Source organism: Pteropus medius, unplaced genomic scaffold (assembly GCF_902729225.1).
Source record: "Pteropus medius unplaced genomic scaffold, Ma_sr-lr_union100, whole genome shotgun sequence".
NCBI lineage: Eukaryota > Metazoa > Chordata > Mammalia > Chiroptera > Pteropodidae > Pteropus > Pteropus medius.
The window spans coordinates 8,335,704-8,358,937 of NW_024342467.1; the positions used below are offsets into that span (position 1 = coordinate 8,335,704).

General features: G+C 36.3%; 1 protein-coding gene and 1 long non-coding RNA gene across 2 annotated transcripts in view; one reads left to right on the forward strand and one right to left on the reverse strand.

Moving 5' to 3' along the window:
* LOC120602319 (uncharacterized) overlaps window positions 1-23,234 on the forward strand; it is a 58,209-nt gene that overhangs the window by 9,567 nt on the left and 25,408 nt on the right. The window contains exon 5 of the long non-coding RNA XR_005652690.1: window positions 1,441-1,507. This is a non-coding gene — a long non-coding RNA (uncharacterized LOC120602319). The remainder of the gene's footprint in view (window positions 1-1,440; window positions 1,508-23,234) is intronic.
* Window positions 20,255-20,818, reverse strand: FERD3L (Fer3 like bHLH transcription factor). Its single transcript, XM_039862494.1, has one exon. The coding sequence runs from the start codon at window positions 20,750-20,752 to the stop codon at window positions 20,255-20,257; it is 498 nt and encodes a 165-aa protein (XP_039718428.1). The 5' UTR covers window positions 20,753-20,818.

The following is a 23,234-nucleotide window of genomic DNA, read 5'->3' on the forward strand; positions in this document are numbered from 1 at the left end:
TTTTACTTTATTATAAACTTTTTGAAACATTAAAATTGCAGAACTAGAGAAACTGCTTATGAAAAATCACTTCAGTAAAGTCATAGACTACTCAAGCTAGAATAAGTTTTAGAAGTCCAGAGCATATCTTCCTTTTCTGGTAAGACAAAGTGGCCATAGAGAACAGTGCAGTGGATGACAGCTTAGATTCTGGATCCAGGTAGTGGAGGTTCAAATAGGCTTAACTTCTCACTACATGTGTGACCTTAGGTATATTACTCATCCCTCCAGGCTTCCTGTGAAAGGGAGGGAATAATATACCTCAGATAATGAAATAAAGTTATAAGTTCTAACCACTTTAAATGGTGCCCGGCATTTGATATAGGTTTGATGTCATTTTAAATGAAGACTAAGTTATGCAGTACTTTGTAGACCGAAATGAAGTAGTTACACACAATTCTAAATGCAAAAGGAAGGGTTTAAGAGGCAAATGAGGAAATTAATTGATGATCTAGTTCTTTTTGAAGAGTAACTGTTCCTATATCCTTGTCTAACTCCCTAAAGTATCAAAGTTCTGGGTGGCAACACAAACAGGAGGACGTTGAATAATTTATCTGTACCCCAGCTGCCAAGAAACTGTTCCTTCCACACCTGCAAAACAGTAAATTTTAGTAAATTATTTATCTGATTGTTTAGCCTAACACCTAGGAGCCATCCTTAATCCTTCGGTTTTCTCAGCCCACCCTCTCCTCTGCCCAAGCAACCCGGAGGACTGCTGTCTCCACCAGACTGACAGACTGAGCATTCACCCAGTTGCAGGAAGTTGACTTGGATGTGGGGCATTCAGAACTCCAGCAGAGATGGCAGGCTTGTCTGGAGTCCGTAGCATTGGGACTCTCTGTAGCATTACTTGGCGTTGAGTGGCTCATATTGGAGTCTGTTATATTTATGTTAGTATTTTCTTTCTAGGTAGCCTAATTGCTATAAGAAACCAGACTCTCCTCACATTCCTCATGGACTCCATAATGTGCTAACTGTGTACTTCACAAATACTTATTTCTTGATTGTTACTCTCTTTAGAAATATACAAACTTGCAGGCACTGTTATAGGTTATAGTCCTCAGTTGACCTCAGCACTACCCTAAACCTACATTTGACAATGAAATAAATGAAATAAAGCATAATAACAATCAAAAATCAGAAATGAGAAATACTTTACAGACGTTAAATTGGAGACTGTTTCCTCCCACAGATATTACCATTAACTGGATTCTGAAATTATTCAATAAACAAATCTGGTCTCACTCACCCAAATGCCGTGTCTAATAGTTAGGACAGTGTTTTATTTTGTATGGCAGCACCAGAGGGGACATGGCACAGCACAAATATTGGTGAGAAGTAAAAACTATGATAAAGCAAAACTTATCTATAAATTTTGTTTTATTTTCTTTACAAAAAAAGCTGAAGCAGTGGACCCTGAGCTGGATAAGAAGGAAGGCCTTCCAGCTATGTATTTCGAAGATCAGAGGTTAGTGTAATAAAATACTAAGAACGTCTAAGGGAAGTGCCCAATCTGAGGCTATGGCAATTAGAATAGGAAGGGTAGTTAGCTCTTAGGCTGCTGAAATGTTAATCCTGTCCTTTTCTGATTCCTTAGAATGGCATAACCATTTAAGGAGTGGTCCATTCTGATTATGATATGAAGATATCTTCCACCATTAGTGTTAGAACTCAAAAGTATTCACTTGACAGCATCCCTTGCAGCAGGAATAATGCAGACCCAGTAAAATGCCAAGGTCTGTGGCATGTATGGACTTTTCTTTGAGAGAAGAGAGCCTAGAGCCTAGTTAGGAGGCCAATCTAGGGGAGAGGTGATTGTGACCTAAAATGGAGTGGTAGCAATGGAGTTTGTGCAGGAAAGAAGCAGTCTGTTTCTAGATATATTTTGTAGGCAGAGCCAACAGAATTCACTAAAGATAAGATACGAGGTGTGGGGAGAGGAATCAAGAATGATTCTAAGGCATTTTATCAGAGCAAAAGAAATGGTGAGTTGGCAACTACAGAGATGGAGGAGGCTGTGATGGAAGCCATTTCAGGGGAGATAGTTCAATTTCAGACATGTTGAGTTTGTCTTTTAGCAAAATGATATTGTTGGGCAGGCGGTTGGACATGTGAGGCCGGAGTTTATGAGACAGGTCTGGGCTGAAGATAAAGTTTGAAATACATCAGCATATAGATAGCCTTTTAGTCTGTGTAACTGTAGGAGATCAATATGGGAGTGATTGTATGTGAGGAAGAGATGTGGACTGAAACCATAAAAAAATGGTGATCACTGCTATAGAGAAACAATAAATCAGAGAAGGGATATAGGAATTATTGGGGAAGGTACTATTTTAAGTAGGGTGATACTGTGAAATTAGATATAATTCTGTTTCCCAAGAAGAAACTAGGGCAAATCAATAAGAAGTAATAATCAATAAAATACATAAAATAATTCTCTATAGTAGAAGGAAAAATTAACAGAGTTCATAGACTAGAACAGCACACTGTTTTCCAGGCAAAGTAAATGAAAACAGGTCCATACCCATAAGTATTCTCAGAAAAGTGCTCACTGTTGAGGATGAAGAAACCATCCTATAGGTGTCCAGAGAACGTGGATTACTTATAAAACAATGAAAATCAGGTTATTTAGGTCTTCTTCATAAGAACATATGCTGAAAGAATGTTGTAGTCCAAGAAGTTCATCTGCCCAGCCACGGTCACATTTACACATAAGAACAAGTGTGGAAGGAGTTAGAAAATACCATTTTGTCCTCCTCACAACAACAAAAGCAATAAAAGGTCAAGTGTATTCTTAGCTTACTGAGAAAAACTAAAGAACTGTGATGAGCAATGATACAAGGAAGCACAGCAATTTAAGTCTAATCAATTGTTATAAAAATGGAAACGAGTAATTACAAAACTAAAGAAGTTTTTAAAACATCTTATAAAATATTCATGTATATTTATAAATACACTTATTTCTAGAAAAAGATTTGGGGTAGGTGACGTATATAGAGAAAAATCAGGAAAGCATTAAAAATAAGATAAATTAATCAAAAAGAAAACAAGGATATAAAGTAAAACTTACCTAAGTTAGCAGCAGAATGTATATTTAATGTCCTATGTATTGTTTTCGATGATTTATAGCTTATATTTAAGAAGCCTGGGATTCTAGGAAGTTAGTTGTCTTTCGATCCTATGTATTTTTTAATGGTGGATCAGATACTTGGCTCTTATAAGTCTAATATACAATATGAACAAATATCACAAACAGTTGTAAGATCCACAGGGTCCATGAGGAAACACACACACACACACACACACACACACACACACACACACACACACACACACACACACACACACACACACACACACGAGAGAGAGACAGACACCAGAGATCCAGAGAGAGAGACAGGCAGACAGACAGACAGATACCTGGAGAAGTCCAACTATACCTGATACTATGACCTGATAGAAGTTTTTTTCACTTAGGTTCATTGGAGAAGGAAGCATTGAGCATTATAAGGGACAGTATCCTTGACCATATTTGTATATTAAATATACAATAAATTTCATAGAGCTATTTTCTTTTTAAAATAATGTCATTTAATATAGGTTTATGGCACTATGGTGGCAAAAAATGATTTACTAAAAATAATTTTACTGAAGGCTAATTTCTTTCTGATTATGTGTTTAATCTTGTTATAGATTTTTTAGTATCTTGGGTCATATATATACTTCTGGCTGTCTTTACTAAATATTGTCTCCCCTAGCTTGAGATATTGAAAGTTATTGAGAATTGTTTTTGAAATTTGATAGTAAAATGCAGTAATCTAGATTACTAGTGAAGTGATACTTTTTTGAGAAAATCATTAAGCCCAAAAAATTCTTAAATAGAAGATATATACTTAATGCAAAAGCTTTTTTGCCCGTAATTGGAGGCAAGGATGTAACAATTAACAATTATCATCTTCTAGAATTTAGTATTATTAGCCCAGATCTGTATTGTCAAAGAGAAAGTCGTGGCAGACAAATGAACTAAAAGTAAATTTCTTATAATTAAAAAATTTCAATTCAGATAAGATATATTTTAACTGTGTTTATTGAAAAACTTTATTGCATTCAAATTTGTACTGCTCATACTGTCATAAATGAAAATAACTTTGAGTCGTGTTCCATAAGGTATAGAGTTGATTTCTGTTCTTTCACATTTCATGTTCTTTTTTATTTTGTATGGTTAGACTGTTTTTCCCTTCTGAAATATCAGAATGGTAGTACTTGGCTAGGGAATGCAGAGTTTGAGGTGTGTTATAAGCTGGTTTGGGGAAAAGATACGTAACACTCTCTCTCTCACCTTAGCCTAACGTGCTCAGAACAATTTGAACTCGGCCCAGGCCTGTTTGTGTTCTGGCCTTAGGCTTACAAACCTTCTGCGTTGTCTGAGGTCTGCCCCTTGGTGGTCCACAATTTTAGTGGGACCCCACGTGCCAAGCACTGTCCCAAGACATTTAAGAGGAAAAGATATTTGAGGTGTAGGATATGACACTATAAATAAAGAGATACAAAAACACAGTGGATTAAACAAGGCAGTTTATTTACCTTATGAAAAATTTGGATAGATGTTGCAGGCTTGGTTCAGTGTCTCAGCCATTTTGGATATTGGAGATTTAACTGTTTACTATCCTCGAAATGTGACTTCCATTTCATGGAGCAAATGGCTTCTCCAGGGCTCATTTAAATTTTGTATTCCAACCAATGAGGAAGGAGAAAAGCAAGGGGGAAGACAAAACCCCTTTTTTAAGGGCCCTACCTAGAAATTCCATGTAACTTCTGCTCATATCCCATTACTAGAAATTTGTCACATAGCCTCAACTAACTACAAGTGAGGCTGTAAAATAAGTCATCAGCTGGATGGCCATGTCTAGTGTAACCTTCACGAGTTTTGTTGCTGAAGGAAGATGAGCAGAATGGATATTGTTAGATTAACTAGCAGGCTGTTTATCAAGTAGTGAACCAAACGGCCATGACCTTTGGCTTTAACTTGACTCTGAGCTTAGAATTTACTCCTTTATTGCTAATCATAGTCCGCATGCGAGGTATATGGCCATTTTATTCAGCCTGCCAGTGCTTCTCTTCCCAGCAGCCTCAAGTTAAGGGCACTTAAGTATAAAATAGCGCAGAACTTAGAATATTCTATCCCAAGAGCTACTATTTCTAATGCTCCCGCATTTCCCATCCAGTGTCTGTACAAGTTGGTTAAGTCTATGTCCCACATTCTACTGTGAGCTCCTTTTAGGCAAGATATCTTAACCAAACGAGAAATTGTGTTGAGAATAGAGTCAAGTCCATGGTAAGCATCCAATAAATATTTGATAGATTTTTGTTAAATTGGTAATGAAAGTTAGAAAAAGAACTGGATACTGAACAGAGCAAGAAAACGCCATCTGATCCAGCTCAGTTTAAACATAAACCAAGACTACATTATTGCTACTTTTCACTCTCTCCTCACTATGACATTTATGTGCTTGTTTAGTTTGGGGCTACACATAAGAACTACCATGAACATTTGACTTGGGAAAGGGGAGTCAGGAAATTGTTCACCTTCTTGATCATTTTGTCAACCCTTCTCTCCTAAAGGAGACATTTATGTAGCCCAATAACTTCACTAAATTGTAACAAAATATACCTTCATGTTTTCTTTATAATTTCTGTTGAAAACATACAATTTGCATGCATTTTTATAGAAGGAAATTTCAGAAGGAGAAGAAACTTAATTTTATATGCAGCATATAAAATATAGTCAATGAATCCAACAGGCAGTGACAGCATGAAAGGAAAAAAAAAGAAGTGTGTGGGACAGGACAGAGAGGAGAAGGGAAGCAGGAGAGAGCTGTAAGTACTTTATTTTTTGTTCTAATAGCCACTTGTCCTTGTGGCATGAATGATAAATGAACAACTAGTAGCACCATAATATAGTACAGTACATTGAAAGCCAATTACTAATGAAGAGGCACATTTTAAAAAAGTACAACTAAATTGTAGCAAATCAGAGTATGAAGGAAACAGATTAGATTGATGAGAGAGCGAATTACTCTGAAGAACATCCCCAAAATCAGAGCTATAATAATAGCATTATACTTTAAGCTGATGAAGAAAATCCTATAAAGTCTGAATTAAATGCCATAAATCTGAGAATCGTATTCTCCTTTGTCACTTGATCCACTCAGTAATTTATGGTAAGCCTCCATATAAAGTTTCCAGGCCCTTAATTAAGGTAGGTCTGAGTACTGGTCTTTCTTCTTAAAAAATGTTTCTTTGGGGTTTGTCCACACTGTCCTCTTGATGCTAGAACTCTTAGCATCTCTGAACCCTGTGCTGCTCTTGACGTTGTTTTGGATTCCTTGGCTATGACATTATAACTTAGCAAATTATTTCTTATACTATCATTCCATGTGGACGTGAACCATGAACAACCCAGAAATTGTGTTTTTCTTTTGTTAAAATGATGAAACAAACATCTGCACAAATTTTCTCTGTTTTAATGTTAAATTTTGACATTTAGAAGTTCACCTCAATTTAATTTTGTTTAAAAGCAGGAAAATAAAAGTGATCAAAGAGAAAAAACCTGAAGGTAACTGTCCAGTAGCACAAAGACAGTGATATCAAGTTTGACTGCAGTGGGTGGACCTGGCCAAAACAGGATAAATATAGCTGATGGTCATATATTCTCCCCACCATTTTGTTGTTCTAAACATCATCAATATGATAAATGTACATAGGTTACTTTAGTGGACAGTATACATTATGACTTTGTAATTATGAATCAGAGATTCTAATGAAATGCATCACCTGAAGGAAATACCCAGGGTTATGTGGTTTGGAGATGGTAGACTTTTCATGATAGCATCAGGCAATAGGAAGCTATATGTTTATGGCATGCACAGACACACACACCCACACCCACATACATACAGACAAAAACAGATGTATTCCTGAAGCATTTAAGGAAACAGCCCAATTTATATGCAAAGAAATAGTTCTTTCACATTCTGTGAACACAAAGCAATTATAATGTAGAAAATGAGAGTAGGGGAGCATAAAACGATTTACATGAAATAGGAAATATACCGTTAGCAGTGGATGTACTATTTGATAGATGGTATAAACTGAAACCACAGAAACTAACAGTAACTCTTAAAGGAGTCTTCAGTTTATGCTTGTAAAAGCTCCTTACCAAAGACCCCCAAACAGTGCTGGGCCACCTTTGCAAGGAGTACCTGTAAGCCTCTAGCTAACTGACATAGATGTGGAGCGACATTATAGCAACATTTGTCACCATTACCTCTAGAGTAGGAAACAACTGGGTCAAAATATGGCTCCACAACTGTCTAAGCTTGGACAAGATAATTAAATTTGAACTTGCTTCTTTATTTGTAAAGTTAATATATTAATAGACATATTAATATTCATTATAGTAAGTATTTTGTAAGGATTGGATGGCATAGCTTAAGTAAACAGCTAGTACATAGTAGTTTTGAATAAATTAAATACCATCCCAGCTGGCTTTGCAGTTCCTCACTCAGCACTGGCTGCAGTGTGGGGGAGGAGAGATAATTCAGCCCAACAGTCTGCAGGAGAGAAGGTGCTTATGAAAGCTTAGGCAAAAAACCAGCCAAACAAATAAAATTGGATTTATCATTCATTATTTTTCATTTTTCCCTTTGTGTTCCTTTTGATTAGTAGTTAAGATGATGTAGTTGAAGAAGAGTTAGTAAATACTGTTGTTTTTTGTGATCTTTTCTACTTACAATTCACCCAAATTTTCAGTTTTGATGACTGATTAATTTTTGACAAATGTGAACAAAGAAGAATTGTAAATACTATGTAACATGCATGAATCAATGGACAGAGTTTTGTTTTGTTCGAATTAGCTCTCTAGGGGCTAATATGAGCATATTCTAGGTATTAATTTAGCTTAAGTGGCTCCCACTGAAACTGTTTTGGTTTCTATGGAGACTTTTGCTCTGGTTTATTGGTATATAACTGTTTCCTCACCTTTTCATTTCCTGAAATAGCACCAAGTACAGTATCTAAATTTTGACTAATATAAATCAAAGCACATGCTTTCCTTTCAGTAAAGTCCTCTATTTCGACACATGTGCAGGATTTTCCTTTTTAATGCATTAGACATCTGTTATTGCTAATGGGGATAAAATGTCACATGTTAAAAACAGTAAAAGTTATTAAAAGCAGTGCAGATTTTAAATATTTTGAAATTATGTTAGAAATCTAATTGGTTTTTTTTTTTCAGATACATGGCAGTTTTCAATCCATGAATGTAAAAACTGCAAAAATTAATATGCATATGAATATGTGCATATGAATATGAAAAGCTTTTGGGGATCACATTTATGAGATTCTAATGTATCCTATCCTTTTTAAAAATAAATATTAAAATTACAATCCCTATGTACCTTCACACACACACACACACACACACACACACACACACACACCCCACACAGGAGACACACATATTCACATACAAGCACACTAACACACACATATAATTCCCATGGCTAAATAGGAAGCAAAACTATGGTAGTAGTCGTTTAAAAGCCATGAATTTCATTAGAAATTTGAAGTGTATTCCTGACCAGTAAGCAAATATCTTAGCATTAGTATAGTTTATTGTAGCTATATTTATTACGTGTGTGTGTGTGTGTGTGTGTGTGTGTGTGTGTGTAAGTAAGTTACAGGTGAACTCAGATGTGTTTAAGAAGAAACACCTCACATTGTTAAAATCTCCATTTCCATGTTTATGTTAATGAAATTAAAGTGCATATTTGCTAAGTAATTTTCCTTTTAATTTTTTACTCTGTATTTAATGGTAAACTTAATCCTTATATTTCTAATTAACTTCAACTTCTCTTTTTTAGGGGACCTGTGAGAATACTTGTTTTATTGAAGATACATTTATCAATGAAAATCGGTCTTTCCCCAAACCCAATCATTTTATTCATGTAAAACAATACAAAAACGGGGAAGTTAATTGAGGCTGTATCAGGTCACTAGATAGATACCCTTGCAGCAAGAGAATGGCAACAATTGGAAAGAATCACAAGAGAGGCCTCTAATTTGCTGGTAATGTTCTGCTCTCTAATATACATATAAAAAAAAGTACAGAATACCGTTCTAAGCATGTTAAATACCTAAGTGTTTCAGATTTAAATTGGCAAGTGTTCTCACCTAAGTAACAGCATCCTGCCATACAACTAACAGTAGAATTCACAATTTGTATCGTGTTGCTATTTTAAATTTAAAATAATTTTTTTCATCTTTTTTGCGGTGATAACATTTAAGATCTCTCGTCGACTTTCAAGTATGTAATACAGTTTGTTGACTATAGTTACCATGCTGTAGATCAGATCCTCGGAACTGATTCATTTTATAACTGGAAGTTTGTGCCCTTTAACCAATATCTCTCCATTTCCTCCACCTCACAAACCCTGACAACCACCATTTACTCTATTTCAATGAATTCAGCATTTTTAGATTTCAGATATAAGTGAGAACATACAGTATTTGTCTTTCTCTTATTTAGCATAATGCCCTCAAAGACCATGCATGTCGTCACAAAAGGCAGGATTTCTCTGTTTTTACAGCTGAATAATATTTTATTGTGTGTATATTCCACATTTTCTCTATCCATTCAACTGTCGAGGGATACTAGGTTATTTTCGTGTCTTGGCTGTTGTGAATAATGCTACAAGAAACGTGGTAGTGTACAGATATGATTTCATTTTCTTTAGATATTCATTTCTGTTCAGAAGTGGGATTGCTAGATCATATTATAGTTCTATTTTAATTTTTGGAAGAACTTCCATAGCATTTACCATGGTGGCTGAACCAGTTCACATTCCTACAAACGGTGCACAAGTGTTCCCCTTTCTCCACATCCTCGCCAACACTTATTTCTTATCTTTTTGATAACAGCCATTCTAACAGGTAGGAGGTGACATCTCATGTGGTTTCGATTTGTATTTTTCTGATGATTAGTGATGCTGAGCATCATTTCATGTACCTGTTGGCCATTTGTATGTCTTCTTCAGGTCCTTTGCCCATTTTTGATTGGGTGATTTGTTTTTGCTATTGAGTTGTGTGAGTTTCTTATGTATTTTGGACATTGACTCCCCCTTATCAGATAGATGGTTTGCAAATATTTTCTCCCATTCCATGGGTTGCCCTTTTCATTTTGTTGATGGTTTCTTTTGCTGTGCAGTAAAACTTTTTATTTTGATGTAGCCTGACTTGCTTTAAAATAATTTTATTTTTCTGACTTCAAAGGGGTGGTAGAAAACTGGAAAAATACAAACAAGTACAAAATTGACCACTTCTCCTATAGTAAAATGAACATTTACATTCACAGATATAAAGATATGCGTACATCCACATATATATTTATACACATTACCATATTAAACAAATGAAATCATGCCATACATATTGCTTTATAAAATACTTTTTTACTTATCATTTATTGAAATTCTCTTTCCATAGCATATACTATTTTGTACATCCTTTTAAGGACTGCAATAATTTAAAATAAAGACTCACAGTTTTAGACATATTTTCTACATTTTGATATTATAAACAAAACTGAGATACATACTTCGTAGTCTAATCTTTGTACATAGTCTTGATTATTTCCTTAGACTAAATTTCTACCAGTGAAATTTCTGTAAGCAAACTGTAAGAATCCACAAAATGTAAAATATGTCTTAGATCTTCCCAATCGAAGCCAGTGTTTAGACAGCATTCTTGAATCCTTTCTAACTTCTTTCTTGGTATGGTAAATTACCTGAACTTCACATACTCTTGAATCCAAGAGGAAGTAGCTCTGCTCCCAGGGAAAATTCTGTTTTTCTCATTGAGTCAGTGACCCTCATCTAATCAATGAGTGTTCTGTAGGTTTCCTGAATGGCAATTCCAGACACTTTCTTTTCTGCAATTAACTGGCTGCTGGTCTTAGTAATTATATTCAGACCCGATATACTTCTGTGGAGCTAAGTCAGAGACTGGAGCAATTCCTGAGCTTGTTCTCAGTGTATGTGAAAACACTGATGCTCACTTGAATTTTGGTGACAAAAGATGGAAATGTTCAGCAGTCAATATTACAACATTTGAAGTATTCAAGAAAGAGATGCCTCTTAGTAAAAGAGAGTGAAACTACCAAAGTATGGAGGAAAAGAAAAAAAAACCTTTTTTTAAGGTTTGAGCTGGGTATAAAAAATTTACACATGTACCATTCATTCTAACATACATATGAAGGTATTCTGATGGAAATACTTTTACATGTATGTATGTTTGCATGTATGTGTGTCATACAATGGAAGGAAGGGTTATAACTATAAAGTAGAAGCTTTGAGGTGTCCAGAGTAAGGATCTTGAGGTATGAATTGAGGTATGTGCATCTTTTCATGTGGATGTAATTTGGGAAGATTATAGTTGTTTTGTTGTATAATGCTTTGAGTTCTGGGTGTTTTTTAGCCTGGTTCATGTTAATTTTAGAAGCAGTTGATTGAATTTGATGAAATGTAGTGCATTACATAATAAGGGTGTACAGTTTAACTTGTGGTTTTGTCATCTTTAAACAAAGCGGTATCCGATACACACACACACACACACACACACCGTATATAATCTCCGATACACACACACACACACACACACACACACACACACACATACACACACACAGACATATGTTAAGTGAGCTCATCTGCTCTAATTTTAATAGGCTTTGGTGAGATTAGGCAAATGAATAGTGACAAAAGAAATGGTGTGGCAGGTTCAAGAAGTTGTACAATTAACAAGTGTTTGTCAAATGCTTGTTAACACATTTTTTTTTGGTCCAAAATATGGGCCCCTGGTGAGAATATTTAAAATTAGGTATGTTTTCCAAGTCAGAAAATTTTTAATAAATTTCAGAAGGCCCTTTACCATCAACTCTCAAATGAGCCACTTGAAGTTGAACCAAAGCATTAAAAAGAAACGAGGGATTTAATAATTATATTTTTAACTTTCCGTGCAAGGAGGAAAAATGACCATATAAAATAGTAGATATGAAAAAAGTTACCCATTTTTAAATATTTAGAAATTGTGTATGTTAAGGCCAACCTTACTTTTTTAAAAACTGATATTTAAATTGCAAATAAATGCAGCCCAAAGAATACACATTTTTCAGAGATGTTGTTTAAATCTATCAGTGTCAGAATGGAAAAAAAAAATGTGAATAAAGGATGAGGCCAAGTGTCAAATTTTCAAATACTACAGATGGCAGAAATAACATAGGATGTTCAAGTATACGCTTTGGGATCCAACATCCCTTTCTGCTGCTACAAAGAGGGACCTTTTTCTCTTTTCCATCCTGATTCCTTTCTGTGGCAGCCACTTAATCTTGAGTGCAGTGGGACTCCTATGTCCCTCAGGAACCTAAAACAAAGCATTACGCTGTTACCCGTTCCCAGTTAACTGAGCTGAGTGTGTCCTGGACTTTCAGATTCCTTGTTAGCCTAGATCAGGCATGCATAAATGCTTAGTAATTGAGGTAGTCCTGCTTGTCACTATCACCAGTGCTCTAGCTTTCAAGATGAATTTGCTCAAAAATAAATTTCCAGGAGATTTACTAGGCGACATCCTTTTTTTTCATATAAAAAACTTTATATGCAAAGTTCAGAGATTATTTTAAGAATGTAGGGTGTACAAGTGATTACATATGTCATAGACCAGAAGCCTTACCTTTAAATTTTTATGTTTTAAAAACAAAACTAAAGAAAAGTATGTTGTTAGAACAGCAGCTTAAGTTGGACGCAAATGCCATACTATATAAGACTCTGATTCTGGTTAGGAGAAGCAGCACAGACTATTTAATATTGCTTATGTATGTGTTCTCATGAGCCCTTCTCAAAGGCTGAACTGTCATCTTGCTCTATATAAACATTCAACATTGAATTAGCATAAACAACAACCACATTGCCTAAGTTTTTACTTCGTGGGTGAGACACTGTACTAAGTACTTCATAGGATAGCTTCTGATATTTTAAATAACCCTGTGTTTATTATTTCCATTTTACAGACACGGGGAAGTACTGAAGCCCAGATGTTTTAAGTGAGTTATCTAATTGAGTAAGTAGGAGAACTGAGATGTGAAGTTTCCCCAACACTACAGATCCATTCTTGAGAATGTGTCTGGCCAAGAATGTCAGCATGAACCAGGGGAACCAGAATCAATACTCAGTTCTTGGCTGTGCCCTTTAGGGATTGAGATTTTTATTTGAGGACCCTATAATGCCATGCATGAAACTTGGTTTCACTTGAAGAAAAATTGTAGAACATAATATGACTCAAGCATGTGTGAATGTCTCCCTAAAACTAATGATACTTTACATTCGTAAGGTACTTTATAGGTTCAAAAAAATGCCATAGTAATTATTTGAGTTTTTCATTTTTTATTTTGAAATAATTGTAGACTCACAGGACAAAGATAATACAGAGAGGTTCTATATTCCCTTTACGCAGTTTCTCCCACTGGTTACTTCTTACGTATTACAGTATAACATCAAAACCAGGATTGACATAGGTGTAAAAAGACAATTCTGTGTCATTCTATCACATGAGTAGATAGATCAGTGCAACCATCATTGTAATTAAGATGCAGAATGATTTCATCAGGAATTATCTGATTCAAATAACTGCATTCTAATTTGGAAATCATAAACTTAAATATTATATCTGGGCTGCTGACAAAATAGAATTTCAATGAATGAATTCAGATTTAAATTCACTTTTCTACCTTTTGTTTTCAATATATGTGCTATTATAGCAGCAGGTTAAATAAGGGGGCTTTGAGCTCTGTGTTCATCTGTTGGGGGTTTATTGTTCCACATACAAAGATGCATTTACCAGGACTAAGTGCTGGCAGTCAAGTATTCCAGGCAAAAAAAATATTGAGGGATAAAAAAAATCTGACTTTGTCAGTTTATTTAAAAGCATTTTATATGAGCTGCTCTTTATATATTTTATGTTTTTACATGTTACCATTGGTGGTGGAGGTAGTACACTGTTCAAGGAGTTTTTCATTGTCATAGAATTGGAAGGGATATAGTAATGACGATGATGTGTATTCTAATAGTAGTTACCATTAGCTGAGTGCTTAGTGTACACTGTTTACTCTGCATACATATTTCAGTCAATCTTCACAAGGGCCCTATGAGATGAGTATTAGTACCCCTGTTTTAAAAATGAAGAAACAGAGGGTCAACAAGGTTAAGTTGTACCAGCTTCCATAGTATTATGTGATGTACTTACGATTCAGACCCACTTCTGTCAAATTTTAAAGCTTGTGTTTATGGCATTGTGTTTATAGCATTTAGCAAAAGAAAGTTGTGGCCTTAAAATAGCCATAGAAAGTTATTTCAAGGCCTGTTTAAAAACTTCTATCAGTAGTCCATCTTCCCAGTTTTTTTTTTTTGCAGAGACTGTATCATGCTGGTACATGCCTACATTTCTGAGATTCCCAGGAAAGATAAAGAATACTCATTTTTATCACATCATTTTTACTTGAATATAATAAACATAAAATCGTTAACAGATAACCTCAATCCCTACAAATTTGGTCTGAAATCCTTCACTGGGTATCAATCTTAGCTTCTTTATTTATTAGCTGATTGAGCTTGGAAAGTTATTTAACTTCTCTATTCCATATCACTATGAGGGTAGTAATATGAGGGTAATATATCTTTAATTTATTATAAGAACTTAAAAAGTTATGTAACGAACTCAGTACAGCATTTAGAACATGTGTTTTCATGTAAGTAAGCAATACACTATATATATTATTATAGATATTACTACTAGTTATTTTAGTTATTATTAATTCATCCAGAACTAGTAATCCAGTTACTTGGTGGTTCTCCTTTAGAAAATTTCTGGTTTCTCCAAAATTTTTCTGAATTATGGGATTAAATATAGCCAACACTTTACTAAACTTTAGGACAAAATATAGTCAATCAATTCAAGATCTGACTGGTAACAAATATAGCTTGAGATTTTACTAGGTTTTGAAGAAGTCACAAAATTATCTGCAGTAAAATAATGGTATGATCACCTCTATCCACCCATCCATTCACCCAGCCATTCACCCATCCATCGAAACACATTTATATAGTGATGTTCCCATTTATTCACCAAATGTTTGATCTGTTTCCATATTCTGATAGATATTTCTCTCCCTTTTGAACACTGATGGCATTAAAAAGGTATCTGTAACCACAGCTTTTAGGTTATCTATGTTTGCTGGCTTCCACCTATGTGAAGAAGGTGGAAGTCTTCTTTCACAGAGCCCTAAGCAGAAGGTTATAAAATTTGGCCTTGGAGGGGGCCAGACCATACGAGCTTTTTGTGTAATTTGTCATTTACAGATTATGTTAAGGTGCTTTTGATCTTTGAAGGCAATATCTTTCAAAGTGTGTTGCTTCTGTGTGACCATTGGTCCTATTTAGGAATCTCAGTATCATGCTGATTTCAAAGTGAGTGAATTTTTAAGATATTTTTAATTGATGACTCAATTAATCGAGAGACTCTAGATCCTCTCAAAATGCAGTTGGGAGTATCAAATGAGAGAAAGTATGTGAATGATGCTTTGAAAACAACAAAGAACTAAGTAATGATACAATACTTTATGATGATTTCTATAATAATCATCAAACTCTTGATTTCACTAAATATTAAAGGTTCTTTGCCTTGTGCAAAATAAGAGTAGAATTCTATCAAATATGAGTCATAAGAGTTTTTTAAAAATGCATTCATGCTAGTCTTTGCATTTCCATATATTCCTTATACTTCTTTATGGAGTGTGTTTTAAGCACAGAACTAAAATCTTGGTGTCACAGAGAAAGTTGCGGTAATTTATAAGCTTTGGTTTCTAGAGACTTGAAGAAGTTTTTCCATCTTTCTGGCATTTTATTCCTGTCAGTTTGCATTGCTTCTTTCTTTTCCTTCTCCTCCTCCGCCAGGTTTGGTTTTGAGCTTTGGATTCAAAGAAACCCCAAAGTCAAAACAAAATGGTCAGAACTGCTGACTCTTGTTTTGTAATCCTTTTTAGTCCAGCATTCACAGGAAGACAGGGCACTGACCAGAAATTGGGCCTAACTTCACCCAAAATGTTGGCAAAGTTCAGGAACCTTGGAATGTACTTGGGCCAAGATACAGATATATACCAAAACTTTTCTAACACATTTAAATATAATTAAATGATATATCACTCTAAAAAATTAGATTTTGTACTTAAAATTCAGTATTAATCTGTTCACTGTTTTTGATAAAAATAAAATAATTTATATTTGGTATTAAATAGAATCTCTTGGTTTTTAAAGTTGCAAGTACATTTGGAATCATACATGTAAAATGTAATAAGTGTCTTCATTACCTTTGAAATTTATTTGGAAGATTTGTAATTACAGAAATAAAGTTACATTAAACTATGTTTCAACATAGATTTTTATAGCCATGTTATAAATCTTCCACAATAGTGTTTTTATAATGGAAAAGCTGAGAAATGCAATAATAAACACCATTCAAGGGTCTTAATTGTATGTTCATACAGGAATTATGCATACTAGCATATTTGGTTCAGTTTCCATTGCTAATTTTGCCAAAATCTGCTTTCACATTGGGCAACTGTAAAAGACGATCAACCCAAATGGCTGCCTTTTGATGGCAAAGATTTCTGATTATTTTCACTTTCCTTGGAAAGCCCGATTATGTCTTTCAAATATGATTTCATTTAGATCTTTTTTTTTGGTTTACATGTCTGAATACTAATAGTAACCTGATACTTATGGGGAACTTAGTTTGAGACCAAAAGGCAGTTTTCAGTCAAGTAAAGAGTGTATAAACTGACTCCAAGCAATGACTAAAATGGTAGATTCTAAATGTTCAAATAACTTTAAGATTTCAAAAACTAATTATTAATTTTCCAAAAGTAATTGACACCAATTAGGATTTTTTTTTAAGTGGTGGAAGCTATCAAAAAACTGATGTCTATCAATGTTGGTTTAGAAGATAATAAAGAATAAAACAATTTTAACATAGAGTATATTAGATACTAAAACACCTGTATTAAAAAGTACACTGAACTTAGGGATCTAACAAGAAAAAATGAAAACTATCACGTTGCTTAGAAAAATTGAATATTGAGATATGGAGGTGCAGTGGATTCATGGTCAAAATGCAGATCATTTTGTCTTATCTCTAGGGATAATTTGAGGAACAAGTCAAATCTATTTCTCTGTGTTTCTGAGCCTTATTTGGCTTCAAATTATTCTAGTAACACAATGACTTAAAAACTGCCTTAAGAGGCTTTACATTTTAGAGTAGCTCTAAAGGTATGATAAACTTGCAGAGGACAAAGCATTTATAAACCGTAACAATTTTAAGAATTGTGGATATAATTCTACTAATAATAGGGAAATAGCTTTTTATTTTGAGATTCTTTAGTATATAACAGAATGGTCCAGAATATGAGGGAGAAAATTAGGATGATGGATGGTTGTACTGACTCTTCAGAACCCGATGATTTTGAGGTCCTTTGTCTACATAGTTTGTTTTTTTTTTTTAATTTCTGGTTTTCAAAATTTTTTTTCCAACAATATTAATGATTCACAGAGCTGAAACTTTTTTTTACTTTATTTAACACTCGTAGATTTTTTTTAAAATAATGTTTAGTTCTCAGGAGGACTTTAGGTGGGAGAAGGAAAGGTAAGCTCTTTCAGTTTTGAACCCATTTACACTATATGTAAAATGTCAACACATTTTTTAATTGAATAACTGAATAAACATGAGGGCTTGATGGAGTTGCTAGCACTACATTAGTGCTAGTTTGATAAGATGAGAAATAATTATTTTTCTTTAACATATTAAAATGAGTAATTTAAAATTTGTCTTTAAAAATACTAGTATTCTAGTCTTAAGAGCCAAAAAGTTGTCTAGAAAAATAAAATCAAATGAGTAATTTTACTTAACTAAAACTGATATAGAGGTCATTGTCCAAATTTCAGTTTATTTAATAAAAGTGCTAGAGAATTAAACAGTACATTCCTTGATTTTGTTGTTTGGTCGTGGCTGGTTATATTTTTTATTTTTACCTGTTTATCCTGATGTTCTTACAATAGAGGTAGAAAAATTCCTGGTGAAAAGATACAGTCAGAAAAAGAAATCATCTTCGGAAAGGTGGTCATTTAAGAACTAATCAAGTTCCTATGGATAGAAGAACTAGGAAAAATTTTAAATGAAGGCACTTAAGAGACAGACAGTATGGACTGGCAGAACCTACCTGGGAGGCAGTCTGGCCATTCGTAGCCACAAACTTAAATATTCATTTGATGCAGAAATTTTACTTCTGTTTATCTAATATCAGGAACTTACAGGCAGAGAAGACATTTATAAGAATGGTCTTTGCATCATCATTTATTTTTTTTAAAAGGAACTATCTCAGCTATGCACTTGTAAAGGATTGGAGTTAAACTATGAAACATCAGTATGACAATAAAATACAGTAATTAAAATTATGTTTGAATCATATTTGAAGTCAAAGAAAAAGTGCTCATTCTATAATGCTGAGTGAAAGATCAGTATCCAAAAGTGTCCCATATTTGTTAAACATTGAATTTATATTTGTATAGGGGAAAAAAAGCCTAGAAAGAAATAGATAAAAATGCTGTGTGCTAACGGAATGATTTAAATTTTATTTCTTTTTTAAAAAACTTGTTTTCCAAACTTTTAGGATGAGTATGTTATTTCTTAATGTAATGAATTATATTTCTAAAATTATGATAGGGAGAAGTGTGTGTGTGTGTGTGTGTGTGTGTGTGTGTGTGTGTACGTGTGCGTGTGTACTTGGGTACATGTACGTGCGCGCGCGCGTCAGGAGCAAAATAAGCGTTGGAGAAATGGGATTTATCCTTTAGGCTTACTAAATTTACAGTTAGATGGGCATTATTTACTCCTGTTCCTCTCCTCACTTACCCACTCTTATCTGAAGACCCCCTGACTGGTGTTAGGTCGCCCAGGAGGAAGAACTGTGGAATGGCAGAGGGTCCAAACTGGAGGCGGCCCCTCAATATGTTTCAACCTCATCTCCATTGTACACATTTTTGCAAAGCGGAAAAATGCATCTCTTCCCCTGATTTTTTGCCTCGCCTGTCCCTACTTTCGTTCTGGTTGCTACTAGAACGAAAGCTCTCGTCCCTACCAATAGCTAAAAAAGTGCGCGCTCAGGCGGCGCTGCGCGTACAAAATCCCCGCCCTTCCCTCCCCCTCCCCGGTACTCCCGCCCCCCCCTCCCCCGGAGGAGACAGCGGGAAGCAAGCGCCAGCGGCGAAGGCTCTGGGCTCCCAAGACCCCAAGAACGCTTCCGGCACTGGGGCCGGAGATGCCCCTATCCACCCACTAGTTCGATCGTTGGGCTCCTGCAGGGACTGGAATAGAGTTGCTGGTTCTGAGCGTTAAGAGAAGGGAAGGGGAGGGGCGGGGAAGAATGAGGTTAATTCTCAGAGGTCGCCGATCCCCTCGGCTTTCCTTCCTTCCATATCTTCTTCCTTCTGTCTCTCGACAAGCCTAAAATGACCAGACAAGAGACGGAGCGTCTTGGCCTCTTCGGAGACCCACACTCGACACCCCTCCTGGATCTCTGCAGCTGGATCTACTTAAGGGTGCAGGCCTGAGTGGAGCGCCTGTTAGGGATGGCGTAGCACAGACTATGGAGGTTTAAAAAAAAAAAAGTCTAATTTTAATTTCCATTTTTAAAAAAATTAAGGAGAGATTGGGCTCTATAGAAGATCCCGAAATCTGCCTTTGCGAAGATTAGCTTCCCATCCACCGGGCTGGCAGTAATTGCTTCTGGGCGCTCGCCTCGACGGCCTCCGCTCATTCTAGCGCGCCCCGCCCGCGGATCCCGGCCCCGCACTCCACTGAAATCGATCGCGTATATGATTAACTCTGCGAGGGCTGTGGGGATTTTACAACCCCGAAGCACGCTCCAGAAGGCCAGAAGTTCTGTTTTAAAGCGTCCCTCTTGGCCTTTCATCCGCACCCATGGCGGGGTCCTGAAACACCCCAAGGCACCACGCGCCCAGTCGAGGAGGAGCAGACATGTCCATTTCTGCCCGGCTCAGCCGGTTTCCTTTTTCTTGCAGCTCTCCAAGAGCTCGGTCATGAAGGAAATGTAGACGATGGCCAGGCGTAGGGTCTCGATCCGGGACAGCCTCTTCTCGTAAGCAAAAGTGGGCACTTTCCTTCGCAGCTGGTCGAAGGCCTCGTTGAGGTTGAACATCCGCTTCCTCTCGCGGATGTTGGCGGCCTGGCGCTGAGCATAGGTGATCACCCTTTTTCTCTTCGGGCGGCCCAGCAGGGAGGCGCCTCTCTCGAGCTCCTCTTCCTCCTCCTCCTCCCCCACCTCGTCTACTTCGCCCTCCTCTTCTTCTGGATCCTCCTCCTCAAAGCCTGCCAGCCTTCTGGGTCTTCCCTCGGGAAGTACAAGACCTCGGTCCCCAAAGGGGACGCCGGGCGCGAAGTCGCAGAGGAGGGGGTGCCCCGGGGAGGCGAGGGACAGATCTGCGACAAAGTCCAGCATGGTGGCATCCACGCAGCTCTCGGGAAAGGCCGCCATCGCGTCTTCTTGGCCTTGAGTCTCATCTGTCTCTCGCAGAGAGGGACGAGACTGGTGCTAGGCTTAACAACCCTGAATTTGACGCGACAACATCACCGGAAGGCCAGAGGACATTAATATTTATAACTAAGCTGATAACAGGATTAGTCGCACCGATAGGGAAGGCTATGACAACGTCCCTTCTCTCGAAACTGATGGGAAGAGACAAGCTTGAACACGCATGGACGACTCAAAGGGACAGGCCTCCAATTCTGAGATCCATTTTGCTGCGCCACCTGGGACAGTTCCTTCTTGGCAACAACCCCCAGCTCTTACCTGCTGTGCTTTTTGTGACTCTCCTCACCCCCGCAGCCAACTAATATTCTTCAGGCTCCTTATCTCATGTAGTTCTTTAATTTAGCTTTGGCTTTTCAAAGCGAGAATGTTTTCCATCCCTCTGGTTTCTCCTTGGCTTCGGAATAGGAGTTCTTATCTTGCTATCCGATGCTGCCAATGAGTGCAGAACAAGTGCATGTGCTTTTAATGATGTCCCGAAGAGGGGCCCTGTCTGCCAGGGGTCGGGGGATCTGTTTGTCTGGTATCCCAGTGCAGCGGCTACTGAAAGGCAAGATCTTCCCATTAGCTTAAGTAAGCACGGTAGGGGGGTGCTGAGATCACATTCCCCAGAGTCGCTGTTGGAACCGCCTTTCTCCTTACAGGGCATCCTAAACATCTCTCCTGCCCGGCTACAAACCCTGACTTCTAAAGTCTGTTTTGTTGTAATCAACCTAACAATTCAGACTCTTGACTTTCCTTACCCTCATCTCCTACTCACGTAAATTAGGGCATTTTACTTCGAGGTTAAAAGTTATGATGGCAATAAAATGAAAAGGGGGAGGCTCGGCTTATTTTTCTCCGAGCTTGCTTTAGTGTATAATCCCAGCGTGTAAGGAAAAACAAACCCTCTCCACCCCCAAACAAAACAAGTTTAATCTCCTTTCAAAAATGCAATTTACCCCTTGGTAAACCAATGAGTCTATCAGCTCACCCTCTATTGCTAAGTCTTTCGAATTTTAAATTGCTGAATTTTAAATTGTGAACCAAGAAAAATCGTGACACTTCCATCTGGTTTATTTTCCTCATTGATCTGTAATGCTCTACAGGACATAAGAGCAGAAACTACACTTAATCGAATGCTGTTAAGGGAGAATTTTAATTATCCTTAGATTTTTTTTAAGATGAAAAGGAAAATTTTAATTTGGTATAATGGAAATGAAATTTTACTTTCACATTGTCTCTAATATTTTGACAAAGAAGGGTTCGTTTTTCCTTCTTTGTTTGCCGGTAGCTATATTTACTTAATTATTCAGTGTGAGGAATTTTAAGAAGACACGGTGGGACAGAACAACTTGTTAGAAAATCATTTTAAAGGTGTAATTGAAGATATAGCCACACACACACACAAAAAGATGAGCAAAGAGATGCTTTGGTTCCAGGGAGAATCACGATGTGCATCAATTCCTATTAAGGAGATAAATTGTTCTTGTGACCTTTCACTTGGTACATTGGACAGCTCCCAGAAATCGCCTATTTCTAACAGGTAAGCACAATTCCTTTTCTTTCTAGATTCCCAGTGTGTACTCCTAGATATCATTAAAGCGGTACCATCTAGAATTCTTCTTTTTCCTTCCTTCCTTGCTTCCTTCTTTCCTTCCTTCCTTCTTTCCTTCCTCCTCCCTCCCCCCTTCCTCCCTCCCTTCTTTCTTCTCTCTCTCTCTCTCTCTCTAAACCCAGTTGTGTCTGAGCTTCCCTTAATCTTTTGTCCTTTAATTGATTTTCTTTTTTCTTGCTCGTGTTTACTCTTCACTCTCCAGCTTGCGTTGTGATAATTCAGGCAGAGAGGAATTGAAGTTTACGTTTCCAAAAAATGTTAATGAGAATGAGATCTTTGATTATCATTACCTATTTAGCTTTTACTAAATTCTTTCAAAGAGAAGACTGAAAAACAAAAGTGATTTAAAATTAAAATTAAGGAATAAGTAAATGGGAGAGTTAATTTTTGTTTTGACAAGCAGTAACGTGCTTTCTAACTCGTTTAACCTAATGTGTCATTACATATTTGGAAAAATTTGATAGTTAATATATAGCTGTTAAAAGTTTCTCATGACATTTTTTCCCCTTTAAATGCACACTTAAATGGATTAAAAATCTCACCTGGTGAGAATCTAGTTCCACACAAAATACATTAGGACAATCAATTAAGGGACACGTGATAAAATTTTTAATTTAAAATTTAATAAAATAGGTGTCAGAAGATGTCATGAGACTTTAAAGAAATAAAATTGAACTAAAATTCTTTATGATTTTATCCAAGATAATGAATATTTTCAACAAGTATATCACAACAGAAACTGTAGCAAAATTAATGGAATCAACATGCATGATTGGGTTCAAATATTAACATTAAAAATATTGGGGAATTTACAAAAATGTCTTAATAGGC

Coding starts and splice junctions, on each gene's coding strand:
- FERD3L (XM_039862494.1), bottom strand. CDS start 20,752: ATGGCGGCCTTTCCCGAGAGCTGCGTGGATGCCACCATGCTGGACTTT.